Source organism: Manihot esculenta, chromosome 14, assembly GCF_001659605.2.
Source record: "Manihot esculenta cultivar AM560-2 chromosome 14, M.esculenta_v8, whole genome shotgun sequence".
Taxonomy (NCBI): Eukaryota; Viridiplantae; Streptophyta; class Magnoliopsida; order Malpighiales; family Euphorbiaceae; genus Manihot; species Manihot esculenta.
The window spans coordinates 3,426,688-3,447,828 of record NC_035174.2 but is presented as its reverse complement, the minus strand read 5'-3'; the positions used below and the strand labels follow the sequence as shown (position 1 = coordinate 3,447,828).

Sequence of the window (21,141 nt, the reverse complement as noted above, 5' to 3'; positions counted from 1 at the left end):
TGCTACTACCATAACCACAAGGGGAATATATAATCTTTTTAAGATTTCATTCTTCCAATTCAAAATTAATGTTTTCTCCAACAATAGTTCTTAAAATTCCAAAACAAACATTTGAGTACACCAAAAAAATAGACTATTCATCGGTAATAATCATTTTGTAATACCTTCAAATTTGAGCAAACACACCAGACAATTCAACCATCAAAGAAACAGCGAAGCAGCAAACAACATCAAGCAAGAAAAGAGTGAAATAAAGGAGTGTAAAGAACTCACCAAATTAAGAAGCAAGCCCCCTTAGCAACTAGGCAGGAAAAAGCCTTGGCACTTATCTTGGAGAAGACGGAGTACTTTCTTGCACACGTCAGTAGCGGTTACAAATTTCAAATCTTCGATCAATATGAAAACCCTTATATACTTGTTGCACCGCCTTAAACTTTTTGCCAATTAGCCGTTGTTACTCTAGGGCTTGATAGATCTAGCGGCTCTTGGAATCGCGCTTAAATCTGTGGCGGGAAACCTTCCCGTATGACAAGAGTACTCTCTAGAAACTGCTGGAAAAATAATCCTTTAAATATATAAATTAAGAAACCTTAAAATTTATTATTAAAAATAAATGTACCATATTTTAATTTAAAATATTAAAATAACAAAAGATTTTCACCTTGTTTTCTAAAAAAGATTTTCACCATGTTTCCAAAGACAATCTTTTGTTTGATGGTCTTGTTGAGGCTTCCCATGTTTCTAAATACACTTCAGCTAACGAAGGCAAATATGCTTTAGATGGAAATTCAGCTACTGAAGGCCAACATCTGGTCATGTTGAGAGACAAAAAGGAATTGAGTCCTAGTCGTGATGAAGTTAAGGAGGTTTTAAGATTGTATCATAAGGTGCTTAACGAGCTTTTGAAAAAAAATAGAAAGGCCTTAATGCAAAAACCAAACATTCACCTAGTTGCAGCATCGATTCTTCGTGATAGACATACATGGTTGAACACAGTGAAAAGACTTGAATCTATTCCTGGAGTGAAGTTGGTGATGAGTTTCAATACAGAGCTGAACTATGTATAATTGGTCTTCATCATCAAATTGAAAAGGGCATAGATTACATGGAGAAGGATGGAATGAAATTAGCTACAAGCATTGTTTCAAGTGGTCGATATCCGAATGTCATGAATTCATCTGATGTCTTAATTTATTCAGGAGAAGGTAGGAATCCATTGGTTCAAAATAAGCGGCCACCTAAAGATCAAGCGCTCACACATGGCAATCTTGCACTAAAGAACAATATGGATCAAAAAGTCCCCGTGAGAGTTATCCTTAAGCAAATGTGGAAAGGTTCTAAGGTATCTACATATGTTTATGATGGCTTATACCATGTGGAGAAATGTTGGCAAGAAAGAGGGAAATTTGGCAAACTTATTTTCAAATTTAAGTTGAAAAGGATTTCAGGACAACCAAAGCGAACTCAAGGATTACCATCCAAAATAGATAAGTACCCATCTAATCGAAAGGTTATTTTAGCAAGTAATACTTTTGAGGACAACAAAAAAGTAACAGTTGGAACGAGGAACACACTTGATGACAAGAGACCTTCATCACATGTTTTCGATAAAACTTATTCTGTGATTTTCAATCAATCCAAGTCAATTGGTTGTGATTGCATTGATGGATGCTCAGATTTTAAAGATTGTTCATGCAAAATAAAGAATGGGAAAGTTCTTCCTTACGATCACAATGAACGTCTTATTGTAAGAAAGCTTCGTATTTTCTGAGTGTGGTCCTTCTTGCAAGTGTTATGGTTCTTGCATAAATAGAGTGACACAACGTGGCATCCGATTTCAACTTCAAGTGTTTATGACTAAATCAGGAAGATGGGGTGTCCGATCAAAACAATACATTCCAGCCGGAAGTTTTATATGCGAGTGTTTTGGACTACATCAAGCAAAGGAAGGAATTGAGCATTTGTTGGGCAAGGAAAACAACTGTGATGCGCGTATTTGTCAAAACAATCGGGTGCTTCCTCTTCATAATTTGTCGCATCCAAGTTTCCCTGAAAATGATGAGTATTTTACTATAGATATTACTGAATTTGATAATGTAGGAAGCTTTATTAATCATAGTTACTCTCCTAACCTTCATGTCCAAAATGTCCTTCATGGTGATAGTAAGAAGCCTCATTTGATGTTATTTGCCATGAAGGACATACATCCTCTCCAAAAGTTGACTTACAATTATAATTGTGGGACAAAGTTTTGATTGTAGGTTTTGTAATTGTATTGGAAAGTTTTTTTAGTTCATTAAAATGGTTTATGATAATCCCAAATTTTACATATTGAATAAGGTGTCCATTATTGACCCAAACCAGTACTAACCAACCTGAGGGAAGGTAGTATTAAATGCGCCTCGTGGCGACCTCACAACAAATCCTTAAGAAAGATTTGTGATATGTCTCAATTACATTGGCTTGGCCGACCCAATATTAATTCTTGAACTCTTGTAATGAATACATCATATGGAGTGAACACACACGCAGACAAAAGATTGGTTGCTGTGTGGCAAATGGCAAAAGCTTCCTGAGGATGACGTGATCGAGCCAATGGGAAAAAAGAGGGCAAAAGGCATATATAAGAAGATGGTACAAGAATAGCAAAGAGACTTTGAGCTAGCCTTATTTGAGATTGTTGCTGGAAACTATTTTTTGACAACATATAAATAGTACCATTTATAAGTTAGAAAAAAATTAAAATAGTAAATTAAAAAGAAGATTAATGCATAAGATAAATAAAATAAGTGATAAAAAGAAATGTCTCTCTCTTGCAAGAAAACTAGTAACACAGACTCCATTGATGATTCCTTTAATTATTTGTTTATAAAAAAAAAATTAATTTAGTCAATTTTCTAATACTTCCAATAAAAGTTATTGCATAAAAAGTATCTGTGCAATTTTTGTTTACCTCTTGACTTCAACTCCAAATGGGAGCTATATGAGATCACCTTTTGGAACCTGAAATTATAGGTCAACTGATTGGTTACTGCTAATGAGATTTATTTCCTGCTAACTGGTTTCATGGATCAATCTTCAAGTGGGCAAGATCTTTGTAATCTTTGGAAAAGTGTGTGTGATTCAAGGATCTCAGCAATCTGTCATTTTGTTTGATAGTCTTCAATGTCAGTCTTGAATTTATTGCCTGTACTTCCTCTACTTCCATCCTCTTCAAAAAGCAGACACTTAAAAACATTCACCAATGATGCTAGTTGTGTAACAATACTAGTAAAGAAGGAAAACTATAATAATTGGAAAGAAACCATGCTCGTGTCACATAACTTTCTTTCTACCTTTTTTTTCTTGAAGTTTCTTCTGTTTCTGCAATCTTTCTTATAAATAAGTGGTCTCTTCAGGTATGTTTTTATTGTTGATTTGTATAGTAGGAGTGAGATACATGAGAAGGAGAATGATGAAGATGATGGGCAACTAGAGTTTGCACTGGGAAAAATAGGAGCTGACGTTGAAGTAATAGCATACTTATTTCCAGAACTGAATTTGTTTTGGAAGCAAGCGGCATTATTCTGGGAGCCAAGATGGTGAATTTAGTTGTTAAGAACGATTTGAAGTACCTAAAAATTGGGAATTCCTAGATTACTTGGCTTGTCCGAAATGGAGGAGTTATTATGGAGATAACTTTTCTTCTTTTTTAGAACATTATGTCGTGTCATTCGCTAATTTTATTTCTATAAAATTCTCAAAGGAAAAAGAACTTTCAACGTTCACAGATAAAATATCAAAGAGGAGAAAAGCAGCCTATTACTGTTGCTCAATTGCCGCCAAAGCACTAGAGAAGGGGAAATAACACGCGACGAAGAGCATAACCTCTTGCTAGTGCTAAGCCGAGCTGGAAACTAATGCATGACTTGCATAAGACATGGGCTCATTGAAGGGGAGATCATCACATGTAAGTTGTAACACATTTTAATACTACCAATACTCCCAGCCTAGCAGGAGCTTAGAACTCAATTTAAAGGAGACTTTTTTTACAATGCCAAGTCTTGCTATGGATCAATTATGACTGGTCGCAAGGTCTTCCAGACTTTGCCCAGAGGGTTTATTTCTCACTTAAGTGGGAGCTTATCTGGGACGGGGCGCAAGTTAAATCTTGCTTTGGAGAAATTTTTTGACTCGTAATATTCCTTGTAGAACTGCTCTCCAGGATTGGATTCGTTGGAATATTGATATTGTTGAGATTCAAGTGATGCCTTTGCATGAAGAGAAATTCGAGCCGCAACTCATCTCTCATTTAGATTTGGGATTTCGGGTACGGTTTGCCCTCTTCCCAACTCCACCAAATCTGTCACTTCTTCTAGACAAGAGGCTTGGATCTCCAACTCTCCTTATTGGATTTACTTAACTATATACTATCATGGCGGATGAGAGTGGGACGTAGATGAAGATATTGTGGACGCTTATTCATTGCATTTTAAGGGAAATGGGATTGATGGGTTGACTCGGAAACCTCCAAACAATATTTGATATGCATGTCTTTGTAATCGAGTCATCGTCCAAAAGTACATATTTATTTATTTATTGCTTCACTTTTATTTACTTTGTGGTATAAATGAATCTCTTAAAAAAAAAGTATGCAGAGGAAAATGAAGAGGATAAAAGGAAATGAAATAAGTGTTGATGCATAACAAGGATAAAATCTATAACGAAATAAATTTTAATTTTAAAAATAAAAAAATATAAAAAATACAGAATTTAAATATTTAATTTTAAAAATAAAAAAATTGATGTTAATTATATTAAAATTTAAAAATTAAAGTGTAAATTATGATTTTTTCATTGTTTTATCAAATGTATTATGTTAAAATTTATTGTTTTTAAGTAAACTTGTTAAGCTCAATTTGCTTATAAGTACTGATTTTTATAAGCTAATGTTTATGAGTTATGTCAATCGCCAGACTTAATGAGTCGTAAGTTGCTTTGATGTTTGATTTCGGAGTTTCCCGATGGAGATAAGGAACAATAATAGTCAACAAAGTTGGGAAGCGCCGTGAATAGAGAGGAAAATGGAGGAGAATGGAAAAACCTTTTATGTTTAAGCCCCTATCATACATACAGCACATGCCTTAATATAATTAAGTAGTACATAAATTCTAAGCTTAATTTCAAGCTTACCATTGTGCACCATGCCATGCACACTAGATATATGTCAATAGAACGGGACTCCACCTGTGCTGTGTAGAGATGGATTTATCGCCCATGATTGTTTGTCCTTCTGGAATCAACCGGCCAGTAACCATCACCGTAGCCCCCTGTACCGCCGTCACCACCTGAATTACTTGACCCACCTCCAGCCCCACCAACACCACCATCGTGCACATCCCCACTGCCAAACCCATAACCATAACCCGATCCTGACCCACTTCCAGACCCAAACCCAAAACCCCTGCCGAAACCATTTGGCGAGCGGCCTGAACCCGAACCATAACCCCATCCACTACCAGGACTCGACCCCCATCCCCAACTGTAATCCCAGTTGGGGCCATGGCCGGAGCCCGTAGCTCCAGAAGAGGAGCTGCCTTGTTCGCTGTTAGGAGCGTTAGACATTTCAGGAGAGACCACACTCTTCTCAGCAGCCGTAGTATCTGCAGCGGTGGCAGCAACAGTAGCAACAGCTAGGAAGAGGAGAACAAAATGAAAAGGGGTGAAGTGCATAATTTAGTAATTAGTTTGGATTGTGGGTAGGCTTGAATTAGCGTGAAGAAGAGATCATATCGAAATCAAAGCTGGGTTGTGAACTTGATGTGATATTGCACGCCGATGATATAATGGGTATTTATAGTTGGTTCTGATATTGACAACTGGGGCACCCGTGATCCTATTTACTTCGCATCACCGCCTCGCAATTAAAATAATGGCCGAGTTAATTGCTTCATGGCCATATGATACCCACTTTAAAAATAAATTATTTAACCTCAAAGATTACTTTCAAGTGGAGAAGATGAAGAAAACCACTTTTGAGGAAGCAAACAAGTAATTGAGCAAAATGTTACTCCATATGAATTTTAATATCAGCAAAAAACTTCTATTTTTACTTAGCTTTAACCGCCCAGCCATCCCGGGGAAGACATGTGGAAGCAGAGACATTGACCCTTAATGCTAGCAAGTGACATATTGAGTTGCCTTGCCTGCAAGAGAATGTGACCCTTTTCTTTTTCTTCTGCATGATATGAGCCAATTATCCACTTTGACTCGCATATTTTGGTATTGGACTGGTTCATCCAATCCTGCAAGCCTCCACCCAATCAAACTTAAAAAGGAACAGAACAATCGAAAGAAACCCATAGAAATACAATTAGAAAATCGGTTTTTAAAGATTTGTGCTTTCCAAAGTAGGGTCATAATAACTGCAGAGAAAAGGGACATTTTATCATTATCATCATCAGAATGGAAATTTTATTCTCATCCATAGCTATATAAGCTATGTAGGAAGGTGTCCTAAGATTTTCCAAGTTTCATCAATTGATGATTGACAAATGGAATGAGGTTTAAACAATTTTCATTTTTTTCAAGTTTCAAACTAAACACAGTTTTTTAAATTTGAAATTCTGAATTAAAAGTAGTCTTCCTAAGAAAATTTCGTTTGAATGCAAATAAAAGGAATTGCATTATTTTCTACAACTAAAACATCAAATTTTAAAAAGTTTAAAATAATTAAAGATAAGATATCAGATCCTCCTCAAAATCCCCTCAAAGTGTAGCATACCTGTCAGACTAATTCAAAATAGATCTTCAATCCCCCAAACCCATGCAGGCACAGAGCATTGTTTCCAGCATCGATATGAGAGCAGAATACGAGCCACAAAGCATACAACTATGGAGAAGCGTGACTAAAACATAAGCAGATTCAGATGTCATTATGTACGCATCACTACGAAAGCCTCAGATCAAGTGTTGGATTATTATATTACTGCCTCATCCTCATCCATCATTTATAATCATAATCATTTGAAAACACAAGAATAAAATCATTGCAGCTTAACAATTGGAATGAAAAAAGGGAGTTATCTACTAGTGACATTAAAAAAGTAATAGGTTTTATTCTACCCTTTTTGTTCAATTTGCAATGATTTTATTTAAAATCGAGCTACAAAAAGAAAGCCAAAAGCTTGAGCTTGGGGAAGGAGATTGCTCAGTGATGGCCAATAAGTCATAGGTTCGATTCTGCCAGCCGATTTCCTCAACTTTAACTCAGAAGAGGGAGCTGTGAATCATCATTGCAACCTCAATAACCCCCAACTTCTTGTATTTCAGAACAATAGATTAATCAAATCAGCAGCTAAAATCAAGAGAAAGAAAAGCCAAAAAGAAAACGACGATTTCGGGAGAAAGAAAGATCACTCAGGTCAGCGAGAAGGTCGACACGCAAAAATCTCTAGAAAAAGAGAGGCCTGCATTCCGGTCTGTTGATCTTGAATTTCCTGAATCATCACTGTGACCTTCTCCTCTCCGATCACACAACATTGCAAGTAAAATTAAAAAGAAAAAGAATCATCTCTTACAGAAGGAAGCGTGGATAAAAACCAGAGAGGGAGACTCGCCGCTTATAAAGAAATAGTTGGTGGATGTGGAATTTATAGGACTGTAACTAGGGTTTCGTTGCGACACGGAAAGGCTGAGTGGGCTTGAGTATTGTTGAAGCCCATTATCACAATTCGCCAGAGTGGATATTATTCAAGAAAGGATACTAACAGCCAAAGTCTTTCTTCCACGTGGCAGTCCACTTCACCTTCCCACCTTCGCCGATGGCTCCATCAAAAATACTTCACCTTCAGCTCTAATGTTCTCTCTTGTCTATCGTTCTTCACCTGGCTTCATCAATAAACAGTTGCAGGTCTCTCGCTGTTAAAAGTCTCAGCAGAAGCTTATCTTTATCTATATATTTTATACTTATAATAAGGAAGAGACTGGGACTGAGAGATTTTGGAGGCTTCGAGCATGGGAAGTTTGGGCCGAGTCCTGGCGGTTTTGTACCCTAATAAGCTACTGAGCTTGTCCGGTTCTCACGGTTTACATCACCTGAACTGTAGGTTTAAAGGTTTCGACCGGAAATTAAGCTCGAAATGGCGATCTATGGCGTCCGAGTTCGAATCTTCTTCTTTCGCGCCTTCTGGTGACTCTGATTCCACCGATAATAACGCCGCTGGGTGTTGTTTTTTCTCGTTCTACTTGTGAAATATGATATGTGGTGTTTAGCTTGATAATACTTAACTATGTTATGAATTTGTAATTGTGATCGCCATTTCTCTGCTTGCTTTGCTTACAAAGATGGAGAAATTTTGACAAGTAGTGTTTGTTTGGTATTTTGAATGTAGATTTTGTATCATAGAAGGACCTGAAACGGTTCAAGACTTTGCTAAAATGGAACTGCAGGAAATTCGAGATAACATTCGAAGCCGGCGGAACAAAATTTTCTTGCAGATGGAGGAGGTATCTTTTTCTATTGAGTAACGACTTATGCTTGTTTCAAATCTTTTATAGGACGAAAGGGAAAGGGAATTCTAGCTGTTCTATGTGTTTAGTTCCCTTGATGCTTTATTTAAATATAATAGCAAAAACTGCGATCTTTTATTGATTCTGTATAACATCAAATTTTGCAAATAATTCGAATTTGCTGATAATTTTTCCTTTTTATTTAATTTTACGATTATTCCTTTTTCTTTTCTTTCCTTTTTTACCTTTTATTGTGCCTTGATTCTGGAAATTGTGTAGGTTCGTAGGCTAAGGATACAACAGAGAATCAAGAGTGCTGAACTTGGGATTTTAAAGGAAGACCATGACATGAGCTTCCTGACTTTCCATCATTCATCCCCTTTTTGCCTCCTTTGGTGGGCGATATTCTACCTGTGTTTCTTTTGGCATCTTCCTTTGCTAATCCTGCATCATGAGAAATGTATTTTCTTTTATTAGGATGTTAATTACATGGATATTGATTCTATCTTGCTTGCAGAGTGCAGAAAATCTTAAGCTGTATTATGCTACTTGTTTTTCTCTTATTGCTGGGATCATCATTTTTGGCGGCCTTTTAGCACCCATTGTAAGTTGTTCTATAAGTGCACAACACCCTCCGTCAAAAAGACGTTCTTTAACAACTAATCTAGGCAGTTGGAACTATGACGCTTGTTCTTTCATTTCTTTAAACATTTATCCTTTTGTGTTTCAGTTGGAAATTAAGCTGGGGTTAGGGGGCACGTCATATGCAGATTTTATCCGTAGTGTCCATTTGCCTATGCAATTAAGGTATGGCACATGTATTGGGTCCTTATAGCTCCTTCTTTTTTCTGATTCTTGTTGTTCTCAGTTTGATTTGATTCTATTGTCCCTTTGGTGTTTCTAGTTAACTCTGATATATTTGATATGGTTTCCATTCAAATTTTGTCAAAACACTATGTTTATAAAGGTCCATTTACTTACCAATGTAATTGCTATGAGGTGCAGCCAAGTTGATCCTATAGTGGCTTCATTCTCTGGAGGAGCAGTTGGGGTGATCTCAGCCTTGATGGTAGTTGAGATAAACAATGTAAAACAACAAGAACATAAAAGATGCAAATATTGTCTTGGAACTGGTGTGTCCTGAATCTCCTTTCGCTTCCCCGCTCCCCCTTTAAACTTTGTGTCAGCAAACATGTTTGCCTTGTCTCCATTTCTTACACCTGATTTGACTTTGCATCTGTTTTCAAAATGACTCATTAATTTAGATTGGTAGGAATGTCTAAGCAAGCTTATGATCCAAGTACTGTGGTGCTATACATGTTCTTCCACCCAACAAAATTTTGGACTTCCATTTTCTCCGTATATGATTCAAATAGTTGATCCTCGCACAAGTTCTAATTTTTTTTATCTATTATATAGAAACTCTCTCCTACCTATTTGATGAGAAGATGAGCTCAGAAAGTCGGTGGTACTTTTACTGCAAAAAAAAAAAACTTTTGATTTCTTCCTATCTTGTCCAAAAATAACAGATAATCATGGACATGCACATAAAAAAATCACAGAGAAGAGGAGAATGCATGTCGTGTACTTATTTCCAATATGCACTGGATAAATGCAGGGTATCTGGCTTGTGCACGTTGCTCGAGCACTGGATCACTTGTTCTTGTTGCAACAGTTTCAACAGTCAATGGTGGAGATCAGCCATTATCCACACCCAAAACAGAAAGATGTTCGAATTGTTCAGGATCTGGAAAGGTTTGATATCACTTGCTCAACTCGATACTCCAAATGCTAAAACGCCATCCTCTATGTTGCGCCGTTTTCTTTTTAAAATTTAAAGGGTTTATAACCCCTCAAGAAAGATACAGGCTATTTTCTCGGTTGGCTAGCCATAGTCATACAGATGTTAGAAATGCAATTAAATAAAGTTTTTCCCTTCGTAAATGTTTGGCAGGTCATGTGCCCCACATGCCTTTGCACTGGAATGGCTATGGCTAGTGAACACGACCCAAGGATTGACCCATTTGATTAGAGGTGTGGAGTGGCATACTAGATGAACACAGCTTATGATTGATCCGTTGCTAGATGACTCCTCCCTCTCTGTGCCATAGTTTTCCACGAAATAAGAAGAAGCATTAGTGTCTCCTTATCCCGTCTATGTTTACTTAAAATTGCAAGCTTTTCTTGTTCCGTTTTATCATTTTGGCAATGAAAACATATGCAAGCTGTTTGAATAACTGCAATGATATCCACGTACTGACAACCCGGGTGAGTGTGAAGTGTAAACAACAAGTCTGCCTTCATTGATGTACCAGAACCTATAATGAGCCGTTCTAAAGGCTCGATTTGAAATAATTTCAGTTTAGAAAATTATTTTTAACTTGAAATGATTTCCGGTTGAAATGGTTTTGATTTTATTTCAATTTAAAATTTTTTAAAATTTCAACAATATTAATGTTTTGTATACTATAAAAATTAGGAAAAATAAAGGAAACTAATATAATTTAAAAACCTAAAAAAAATTAGGCGGTTCTAGTTCGAAATCGCAAATTTAAATTAACGATTTCAGTTCAAAATTTAGAAAGGAGAAAATAAAACCAATCTCTTATATTGCAATTCCGATTAGGTTCAGAATTTGAATATGGCAAAAGGAGAATTTTTAACTTTTTTCCGGACGCAAAGAGCAAGTAAAATCGTCTTCTAAAAGTTAGGAACCTAAGATACTGTTTACTCAGAAACCCAATTATACCTTTTTCCAACGTACGAGTCCAAAGAAACAACAAAACCCGCACAAGGGAAGAGCCAAAACCTTCCATAAGCACTCTAGTAAAACCTTTTACACAGCGAGCACAGAACGGCTAGGAAATAATCAATGCAGAACTGCACCTCATTGACAGTCTCTAAACTTCATTAGATGGTCATGTCATAATTATTTACAGTCCATTGAATTGAAGGATTCAAATACTGGGCTCAAACCTTGAGACGTTAGAATCCCTCAAGTAGGCTTCCGATAATAAAGCCACCGGAACTGCCAACTACGTTCACATGGTTACAATCATTTATATTGCTCGATCAAACGTGAGGCATGGAGACGTGATATGGGGACCACAGTGCATCCCAAATTCTGCAGAAACCCAATCTGCCACAGAGCCATTTTGCTAATTTAGCTGAGAAAGCTATAGGCAGGCTAAAAGGAAACCCCATAAATTGAACTCTGCTTGTTCGTTCATTTTAATATAATCACCTGTTTAGATGTTGGCCTGATGTACTCATCGAATTCTCAATCCTTAATTTCTGAAAGTACTCCTGGAAGGGGAAATGTATAATGAGCATTGTAACCTTGCACATGAACAAAAGATGTCCTTCACTAAAAACAGAATATTTGATTATAGTAGAAGGAGAAATAAATGATTACGGGTTCGAGCAACATTGCCTATGCGTACCATATTCGGAATAGTTGGTAGAAATCTGGCAATATTAGGAACCTTAATTTACTACCCTATTGGAATGTAATGGCCTCAGTTTTTAGTGCAATGACTCGAAACATATTTTAGTGTTCTGAGATTTTAGCATCCTTGTAGACAATAAAAGAATAAGATTTTAAATATAAAATGAGTTCCCCATCTCGAACAGATCTAAAATACAAAAGACATTATCTAGGAACGAACCTGCTTCTCCCGCATCAAATGGGCACGTTCATCTGCAGGAATTTGCTCCCATCTTAGCACCTATCAGGCAAAGAACTAACAGAGTGAATAAACCTGTGTAAGCTAGTTGCGTACATCACACGGATTATGGAAGTGGAAGGTCCAAATGTATTGCTGTCAAATAATTGTTGTCAGATTCTAACAAGGAGGGAATTTAGAAAATCAATAACGAAATATGTTGATCTCACTGGTTATATGCAATAGCTACCATAAATAATCTCGAAAAATACATCATGCTTACATATTCCGCATATTGGAAGGCTTCCTCACTGCTTAAGCAAGGTTTCAAAGCATGCAAAACATCCTGAAAAGTTATGTAGGAATTATGGTTACCATTACTAGATAATACACGTATCGCATTTTCACAGGGCCATGCACAGTAACATGTGCATGAACACCTGTATATTAAGACAAAAAGGTTCTAATAATGGAGAAAATAAACAGTATTCTCTCCTGAACTTCAATAACGTACAAATATTGAAAGCAAAATCCACTAACAACCATTATATATTTTCTTGGAATAGGGCCAATAGAGCAATGACAAACTGATATTTCAAAGGAAGAAAATTCAGCAAGAAATTAAAATGACGCTGGAGTCTGGAATATAACTGAATAAGTTTTATGACCTTGTGCTTGCTTTTCTTGATTCTTAGACGTTCATCAATAACAAAGCCAACCTGTAAATAGAATGGAATTAGCATGAGATACTGATCAAAACCACCATGTGTCACCTAAATGTACCGCCAGCATGTAAAGTTGTCCGATGTGACAAATACAGAAATATCTATTTACTTCACAAATTGCTGAACTGTGTATTCCAAAGAAAAGAATAAATATGCAGATACAAGGATCAAACCACCTGAATTTCAAACTACATCACTGTATTGCAACAGTAAGACAAGAAAAGGATCCAAAAGTAACCTTGTCAATTAACCTCTTAGGGTTTTGAAATGCTTGCTTCTTGGCCCATTTGTGGAACAAGTGAGAAACAACTGATCTGTCCTCCACAGAGAATCTGTATAAAGGTGAGAGGAACCAGTTAAACTATATTTGGGAGAGGGAGAGGAAGAGGGAAAATGGAATGTGGGGCCTCACAATAAGAAACAAACATGTGGAATACTTCTCCCCTTTCCCTATTTTTCTCCCTCTCCCAAACAGAACTTTAAAGGTTATTTTCTGTGCTACTAGCAGCATATGACAACTTGAAATGACCATCACAATTTGAAAGGAAAACCTTTTTAAGAAAATATTTCCATTGCATGCATCTACCGGCTCTGTTATTTCCTTGGAGGCATTATTGATTTGAATGTTGAGGGAATCATTGGGCTCCATGTCAACTTCAGAAGGATTCTTTTCTCCCGGCAGATTAGTGGTAATGTTGACAGGGTGTTTTGGAATATCTTGAGGTTTTGTTTGTAAATCTCGTAGACATACTTCAGCCTGTCATTAATAGGATTAATCAAAGAAGTGATAATCATGACAAAGAAGGGCATTATAGTAAATGCAAATTCATAAATAAAGAATGAACAAAAAAATAGATAGCTTTTAAGTTGTGAAATGTTGGGTAAAGGGGTAAGGCCCCCTGCACTTCCGAAGGGACAACTCGGGTTCAATTCTTGGAGAAGGCATTGTTGGAAGGAGTAGCCACAAACCCTGAAGGAATGAGTCTTTGGTGGACCATAAAAAAGATATGGAAGGATGCTCCGGTGAATCCAGAAAAAAGGATAGCTTTAAGCTATCATCTTGTGAATGCTTGGCAAAAGTTCTTACAGAAATATTTATCACAATCGCCTTGGATCTGGTCAGATCAATAGCACCCAAATAAACAGCTAGGGTACTAAATGGGCAGTACATACAAGTAAACTTGCCTGATGAAGCATGAAGAATTTTTGCATCCTTTAAATATGTTAGAAAGTTCTTCCAGTGCACTTACAATTGTAGAAAAATTTCTACGACACTGAATATAGACTTCATATGAAAATGAAATACTGCATTAACTCATTTATTCCAATAATATATGTTATATTTACTAAAACTACCAGTTTATTCAATTTATTCAGGTGCTTTCTTCTTGTCAACGTCAACCATGTAACTACAATCAACTGATAATAACTCATCCTTTTCAGAAATAATATTAAAGAACATAGACATTATTTTCGATATGAAAGCAAGAGACAAATCACAAGCTTTTATGACAAAAACAGAAATCATTCAGCCAGGTTAGGAATTTGATGCAAATGTAACAGCTTCAGAGTCAAATGAGCAAAGTGCACCTGAATCTCCCGAAGATGATCTGGAATCTCCTTGAGAAAACGCGATGGTTGAAGCATCTGGAGAGGCTCGTTTTGTTACTTACAAGTGCTAATAAAACAAGAAACTACTACAGATTATTTATGAAGATTAAAACCTGCCAATTTGAATCCATCATGACATACAGAATGAATAGTTTCTTTCTAGCGCGAGTCATTGCCACGTATAACAGACGTCTTTCCTCCTAAGATTTCATAGTGAAGATTATTAGCTGAGAAACATAAGGAAACATTCATAAGAAAAGTAAAATTGTCAGCGAAAAGAAAAGTCTTCACTTCAATTGATGTCCCATTTTCCTTAGTAGCGCCATTGGATTCATGTAATAAAGGAATTTCAGATTCATTTGCCTGCATTTAGTCCAAGCAATAGCATGAATGCAATTTGATGAATATAGAAGGTATTGCTGCAAATTAAGAAAGATTCTCTTTACAGTGCATTTCTGCAAATTCCACTATATACTCGATTAATCTTTGTTAACGTGCTGATGCTCAAAAATGGATGTTACAGCGGAAGGGAAAAAACAGCCATCTTCAACGGGTAAGTCAACGAACAAGTGAAGAGTGGTCCATGAATGTAGCTACTTACCTTTACAATGAAAACAATGTCCCACTCCAAACCTTTAGACTGCATAGGGTAAGAACATGATGAAATGTGAAGAACCAGAAACACAATAAGTTTGCGGTTGAATGGCTGAGTGAATGAGGAAAACCTGATGGATGGTAGTCAATGTAACTGAATTTTCATTATCATGTCTCCGGGAACGAAAATTTTCTTTCTCTCGCTCAGTTATGTAGTCAATAAAAGCTTTGAGTAAACTAAGACAACCTTTCTCTTCTTTCACATCTCCAGCTTCTCCTTTTTTAGCACATTGCATTGATAAAAAATCAGAGACATCATCCAATAAGTACTGAAGCACCTGCAAGGTGGTTAAATGAGTTTAAACCACATGTAGAGATATAATGCAACAGCCGTCATACACCTTAGAGTTCCATTGGCTAAGAATATGAATTTACACAAAACCTCATAATTCTGATGATATAAATGTTATACGAATTTTTTTAACAAATATTCTAGATAGTTTAACAGTGATTGTTTGGGTAGGATCCTTGCAATAACTTGTTGGTTGTAAGTTATAGAACCACAAGACATACTTGTGGACTAAATTACTGCAATAGGACAGCACAAAAATCAAAATACTTACAGATCTGAGGTCATTGTCTTCATTCAACAATTTGCCTCCATCAACATCAACCACTGCCCATTGCTCAAGAAGGTATTTCTAAGAGTAATAGTTAGTGCTTGTAAAGCTGTGAACTCTCCCAGAAAATTATTTGAATACAGATCGATGGAGAGAAACAAACCTGAGGTACCATATTGGCCACTGAAGTTATGACTGCTGAAATTGACTGTTCCTGTATACATTCATCAGTTAGATTGAACTCATCTAAATGTCCAGCTGTTTGACTGGCGGTAAAGAGCCTTGTGCAGGAAATTTCTCTGTTCTAGTATTTGAGTCTCTCAAAAAAATAATATCACAGGATGGAAAAATGAAGAATGCTGTCCTTAGGTCGAAGGTTCAATATACAAACGAGTTGTGGTATATGGAATTAACTAAAATTAGGTTGAATAAAATACAGTTCAATTCCTTAGCGGTCAGCATTTTTCAAGCCTTTCTTCTGGAACTAGAAATCAAATGCTCAAAAGCACAACAGGTCAGTCATTTTACATGTAACATTTTTACCCTTTGAACAAGTTTTGATATCATCTCCAGAGTCAACAACACTTTGCGTCCCTGGCTGAGTTGACTCCTAAGATCAACAATAGGAATCAGATGGTTAGTGGTTAGAAATTATGAAAAACACCATGGAGGTAGAGAGAGACAATCTTTTGTTTGATGGTCTTGTTGAGGCTTCCCATGTTTCTAAATACACTTCAGCTAACGAAGGCAAATATGCTTTAGATGAAAATTCAGCTATTGAAGGCCAACATCCGGTCATGTTGAGAGACAAAAAGGAATTGAGTCCTAGTCGTGATGAAGTTAAGGAGGTTTTAAGATTGTATCATAAGGTGCTTAACGAGCTTTTGAAAAAAAATAGAAAGGCATTAATGCAAAAACCAAACATTCACCTAGTTGCAGCATCGATTCTTCGTGATAGACATACATGGTTGAACACAGTGAAAAGACTTGGATCTATTCCTGGAGTTGAAGTTGGTGATGAGTTTCAATACAGAGCTGAACTATGTATAATTGGTCTTCATCATCAAATTGAAAAGGGCATAGATTACATGGAGAAGGATAGAATGAAATTAGCTACAAGCATTGTTTCAAGTGGTCGATATCCAAATTTCATGAATTCATCTGATGTTTTAATTTATTCAGGAGAAGGAGGGAATCCATTGGTTCAAAATAAGCGGCCACCTAAAGATAAGCGCTCACACATGGCAATCTTGCACTAAAGAATAATATGGATCAAAAAGTCCCAGTGAGGGTTATCCTTAAGCAAATGTGGAAAGGTTCTAAGGTATCTACATATGTTTATGATGGCTTATACCATGTGGAGAAATGTTGGCAAGAAAGAGGGAAATTTGGCAAACTTATTTTCAAATTTAAGTTGAAAAGGATTTCAGGACAACCAAAGCGAACTCAAGGATTAACATCCAAAATAGATAAGTACCCATCTAATCGAAAGGTTATTTTAGCAAGTAATACTTTTGAGGACAACGAAAAAGTAACAGTTGGAACGAGGAACACACTTGATGACAAGAGACCTTCATCACATGTTTTCGATAAAACTTATTCTGTGATTTTCAATCAATCCAAGTCAATTGGTTGTGATTGCATTGATGGATGCTCAGATTTTAAAAATTGTTCATGCAAAGAATGGGAAAGTTCTTCCTTATGATCACAATGAACGTCTTATTGTAAGAAAGCTTTGTATTTTCGAGTGTGGTCCTTCTTGCAAGTGTTATGGTTCTCGCATAAATAGAGTGACACAACGTGGCATCCGATTTCAACTTCAAGTGTTTATGACTAATCAGGAAGATGGGGTGTTCGATCAAAACAATACATTCCAGCCGGAAGTTTTATATGCGAGTGCTTTGGACTACATCAAGCAAATGAAGGAATTGAGCATTTGTTGGGCAAGGAAAACAACTGTGATGCGCGTATTTGTCAAAACAATCGGGTGCTTCCTCTTCATAATTTGTCGCATCCAAGTTTCCCTGAAAATGATGAGTATTTTACTATAGATATTACTGAATTTGATAATGTAGGAAGCTTTATTAATCATAGTTACTCTCCTAACCTTCATGTCCAAAATGTCCTTCATGGTGATAGTAAGAAGCCTCATTTGATGTTATTTGCCATGAAGGACATACATCCTCTCCAAGAGTTAACTTACAATTATAATTGTAGGACAAAGTTTTGATTGTAGGTTTTGTAATTGTATTGGAAAGTTTTTTTTTAGCTAATTAAAATGGTTTATGATAATCCCAAAATTTATATATTGAATAAGGTGTCCATTATTGACCCAAACCAGTACTAACCAACCTGAGGGAAGGTAGCATTAAATGCGCCGACCTCACAACAGATCCTTAAGAAAGATATGTGATATGTCTCAGTTACATTGGCTTGGCCGACCCAATATTAATTGTTGAACTCTTGTAATGAATACATCATATGGAGTGAACACACACGCTAACAAAAGATTGGTTGTTGTGTGGCAAATGGCAGAAGCTTCCTGTGGATGACGTGATCGAGCCAGTGGGAAAAAAGGGGGCAAAAGGCATATATAAGAAGATGGTACAAGAATAGCAAAGAGACTTTTGAGCCAGCCTTAGACATTCCCATCCTCACCCTATCTAAAACTAAGAAACTGTAGAGGGGGGAGGAGAGGTGTAACTCATTGTACTGCTTGATTACAATATGCGATTGAACTCAACTTCCCCATGGCAGCTGAAAATGTGAAAATTTCTAAATCTACAAATAGGCCTAATGGTCTTCATGGTTTACCGAATTCTAAGAATTATGTCAGTAATACCTGAGATTCATCTATCTATCTACCTCTTACAATTAACTTATTTTCTTTTTGCGCGTTTATCAAATTCCTTATGTAGGCGCTTATGTTAGTAATACAACTGCTATTTTTTTGTTTCCTTTTTTATTATGGAACTTGTGTACTTGATGGTTTGGTTATGTCAATATATGGTGCTAGATACCCTAGTACAGAAGTGTGATAAGTTAGTAGGGGAAGGGGATGATGTGGAGATAAATGGTATTGAAGGATTTAGAAATTTTACATAATGTTTCAAGAAATTTTCTTTTTAATTAGGGTAAACTATAATTTAGTCCCTCTGATTTAGTGAAATGCAACCTTTCGTCCCTCTGTTTTAAAAAACCTTTAATTTGGTCACTGTGATTTTTAAAAACTATGCCATCAGTCCCTCCGTTAGATTTTCAGTTAAATCACCCGTTAATTTTAACTAAAAAGACTAAAATACCCATTCTCTCTCCTTCTTCTTCCTCTTCTTCTTCTTCTCCTTTCCGATCTCCTTCTTCTTCTTCTTCTTCTTCTTCTTCTTCTTCTTCTTCTTCTCTTTTCCGATCTCCTTCTTCTTCTTCCTCTTCTTCTTCTTCTTCTTCTTTCTCCTTCCCGATCTCCTTCTTCTGCTTCTTAAAATTTTCTCTGAGTGCACTAGTTCCCTTTTATTTTACTGTTCTTTTTCTTTGTGCTTCATTGTGAAAAAAATTTTCTTAAAATTTATTGTTAATAACAAATTTTTATTTATGATATACTATGTTCTTGTTGCAACATCTTTATTTTGCTTAAAGAATCAGGAGGTAATGTCATTTTCTGTTCTAACAGAAACCAAATGTTCATCATTAGCAAAGACTGAATTGGGGAATCAAAAAGATCAATTAAGCAATGGTACTCTGAATGCTTGGGCTGAATTGGAAAATCAACAGGGATCTCATAGAAATGGTGTTTCCGAACATGTTATTCCACCGCCATCCAATACGGCTCAGACGGCTGCTACTATGGTTGCCGCCTCCAACAATGAAATTCCACAAGTTCAAGCCCCCCCACAAAATGAGGAACCAATGACTTGAAAAAGATTGTAGAAAGCTTTTATCTCTAAAAGCTGTCCCAAGCCCGAAGGTATGCTTCTGAATTTGGTCATTCTAGATCAATGATCATTGTGGCTTTGTCCTTGCTGCAATCTTGAGGTGGCATTGGGGCCCATTGTTGGAACTAACCAGGATCTGATTTATTCCTCATGTCAACAATATATTTACATATCAGTCATTTGCTTCAGCCACATATCAAGTCAAAGTGGTGTATTGCAGAGCCTTACAATTGCACAGTATGTCATTTATGTTATAACATGGCAATGACCATCATAAATTGTATCTTCAGATACTAGGAATTTTTCTTGTTCTCTTCACGGTATTGAAAACAAAGAAAAAGGAGATCGGGAACTAGTGAAGGGAACTGGTGCACTCAGAGAAAATTTTAAGAAAATTTTTTTCACAATGAAGCACAAAGAAAAAGAACAGTAAAATAAAAGGGAACTAGTGCACTCAGAGAAAATTTTAAGAAGCAGAAGAAGGAGATCGGGAAGGAGAAAGAAAAAGAAGAAGAAGAAGAGGAAGAAGAAGAAGGAGATCGGAAAAGAGAAGAAGAAGAAGAAGAAGAAGAAGAAGAAGAAGAAGAAGAAGAAGAAGGAGATCGGGAAGGAGAAGAAGAAGAAGAGGAAGAGGAAAGAGAGAGAATGGGTATTTTAGTCTTTTTAGTTAAAATTAACGGGTGATTTAACTGAAAATCTAACGGAGGGACTGATGGCATAGTTTTTAAAAATCATAGTGACCAAATTAGAGGTTTTTTAAAACAGAGGGACGAAATGTTGCATTTCACTAAACCAGAGGAACTAAATTACAGTTTACCCTTTTAATTATTGTATTGGCCTATTTGAGATTGTTGCTGGAAACTATTTTTTGACAACATATAAATAGTACCATTTATAAGTTGAAAAAATTAAAATAGTAAATTAATAAGAAGATTAATGCATAAGATGAATAAAATAAGTGATAAAAAGAAATGTCCCTCTCTTGCAAAGAAACTAGTAACACAGACTCCATTGGTGATTCCATTAATTAATTGTTTATAAAAAAAAGAATTAATTCAATAAATTTTCTAATACTTCCAATAAAAGATATTGCATAAAAAGCATCTTTGCAATTTTTGTTTACCTCTTGACCTCAACTCCAAATGGGAGCTATATCATGAGATCACCTTTTGGAACCTAAAATTATAGGTCAACTGATTGGTTACTGGTAATGAGATTTATTTCCTGCATAACTGGTTTCATGGATCAATCTTCAAGTGGGCAAGATTTTTGTAATCTTTGGAAAAGTGTGTGTGATACAAGGATCTCAGCAATCTGTCATTTTGTTTGATATTTCTTATAAATAATGGTCTGATACATAACAAGTGATCTCTTCAGGTATGTTTTCCGGGATTTTCACTTCTGTTCTTCGTTTCAGGACTCTGTTTCAGGTTTGATAGAAGATTACTTCTCTTGTATTTTGTATTTATGGAAGTACAATCTCGGAATCAAGAGGCTCTTAACAAAT

General features: G+C 36.2%; 3 protein-coding genes, 4 non-coding genes and 2 pseudogenes across 17 annotated transcripts; 3 read left to right on the top strand and 6 right to left on the bottom strand.

The window, feature by feature from the left end:
* The first annotated feature begins 1,105 nt into the window (after positions 1-1,105).
* LOC110599794 (histone-lysine N-methyltransferase, H3 lysine-9 specific SUVH5-like) lies at positions 1,106-1,771 on the top strand. The gene has a single exon (XM_043950383.1). It carries the CDS (start codon positions 1,106-1,108, stop codon positions 1,769-1,771), a length of 666 nt encoding a protein of 221 aa, XP_043806318.1.
* A 3,476-nt stretch (positions 1,772-5,247) lies between these two features.
* On the bottom strand, positions 5,248-5,712 carry LOC110599793 (putative glycine-rich cell wall structural protein 1). The gene has a single exon (XM_021736362.1). The coding sequence runs from the start codon at positions 5,710-5,712 to the stop codon at positions 5,248-5,250; it is 465 nt and encodes a 154-aa protein (XP_021592054.1).
* Positions 5,713-6,432: 720 nt separating this feature from the next.
* Positions 6,433-6,527, bottom strand: LOC122721842. Its single transcript, XR_006348627.1, has one exon. It is a non-coding gene; the product is annotated as a small nucleolar RNA snoR31/Z110/Z27 (small nucleolar RNA).
* Positions 6,528-6,898: 371 nt separating this feature from the next.
* Positions 6,899-6,985, bottom strand: LOC122721851. Its single transcript, XR_006348636.1, has one exon. It is a non-coding gene; the product is annotated as a small nucleolar RNA snoR31 (small nucleolar RNA).
* Positions 6,986-7,185: 200 nt separating this feature from the next.
* LOC122721832 lies at positions 7,186-7,285 on the bottom strand. Its single transcript, XR_006348617.1, has one exon. It is a non-coding gene; the product is annotated as a small nucleolar RNA R30/Z108 (small nucleolar RNA).
* A 107-nt stretch (positions 7,286-7,392) lies between these two features.
* LOC122721847 lies at positions 7,393-7,497 on the bottom strand. The gene has a single exon (XR_006348632.1). It is a non-coding gene; the product is annotated as a small nucleolar RNA Z107/R87 (small nucleolar RNA).
* Positions 7,498-7,828: 331 nt separating this feature from the next.
* On the top strand, positions 7,829-10,877 carry LOC110599696 (annotated as a pseudogene).
* A 402-nt stretch (positions 10,878-11,279) lies between these two features.
* On the bottom strand, positions 11,280-16,947 carry LOC110631332 (ATP-dependent DNA helicase SRS2-like protein At4g25120). Of its 11 annotated transcripts, none has more exons than XM_043950318.1 (14): positions 15,869-16,947; positions 15,709-15,786; positions 15,217-15,423; positions 15,093-15,131; positions 14,783-14,854; positions 14,605-14,691; positions 14,471-14,527; positions 13,432-13,637; positions 13,119-13,212; positions 12,824-12,874; positions 12,439-12,501; positions 12,159-12,218; positions 11,735-11,829; positions 11,280-11,614 (listed from the first exon to the last, which is right to left on the bottom strand). In XM_043950318.1, exons 1-14 carry the CDS (start codon positions 15,878-15,880, stop codon positions 11,563-11,565), a joined length of 1,173 nt encoding a protein of 390 aa, XP_043806253.1. In that variant the 5' UTR covers positions 15,881-16,947; the 3' UTR covers positions 11,280-11,562. The 11 variants fall into 11 exon arrangements, 8 of the variants coding, with proteins under 8 accessions (XP_043806253.1, XP_021634805.1, XP_043806255.1 ...); XM_021779113.2 differs by having other exon boundaries at positions 11,280-11,629; positions 15,869-16,946; XM_043950320.1 differs by having other exon boundaries at positions 11,735-11,796; positions 15,869-16,945.
* LOC110599792 lies at positions 16,371-18,822 on the top strand (annotated as a pseudogene).
* Positions 18,823-21,141: the final 2,319 nt, after the last annotated feature.

Excerpts from the sequence above, each read along its gene's own strand:
- LOC110599794 (XM_043950383.1), top strand. The coding sequence starts at position 1,106 with ATGGAGAAGGATGGAATGAAATTAGCTACAAGCATTGTTTCAAGTGGT.
- LOC110599793 (XM_021736362.1), bottom strand. The coding sequence starts at position 5,712 with ATGCACTTCACCCCTTTTCATTTTGTTCTCCTCTTCCTAGCTGTTGCT.
- LOC110631332 (XM_021779113.2), bottom strand. Across the intron at positions 15,132-15,216 it reads CATTGACTACCATCCATCAG|TCTAAAGGTTTGGAGTGGGA; the intron begins GTTTTCCTCATT and ends TACCCTATGCAG. Across the intron at positions 11,630-11,734 it reads TCAGGCCAACATCTAAACAG|ATTGGGTTTCTGCAGAATTT; the intron begins GTGATTATATTA and ends GCTCTGTGGCAG.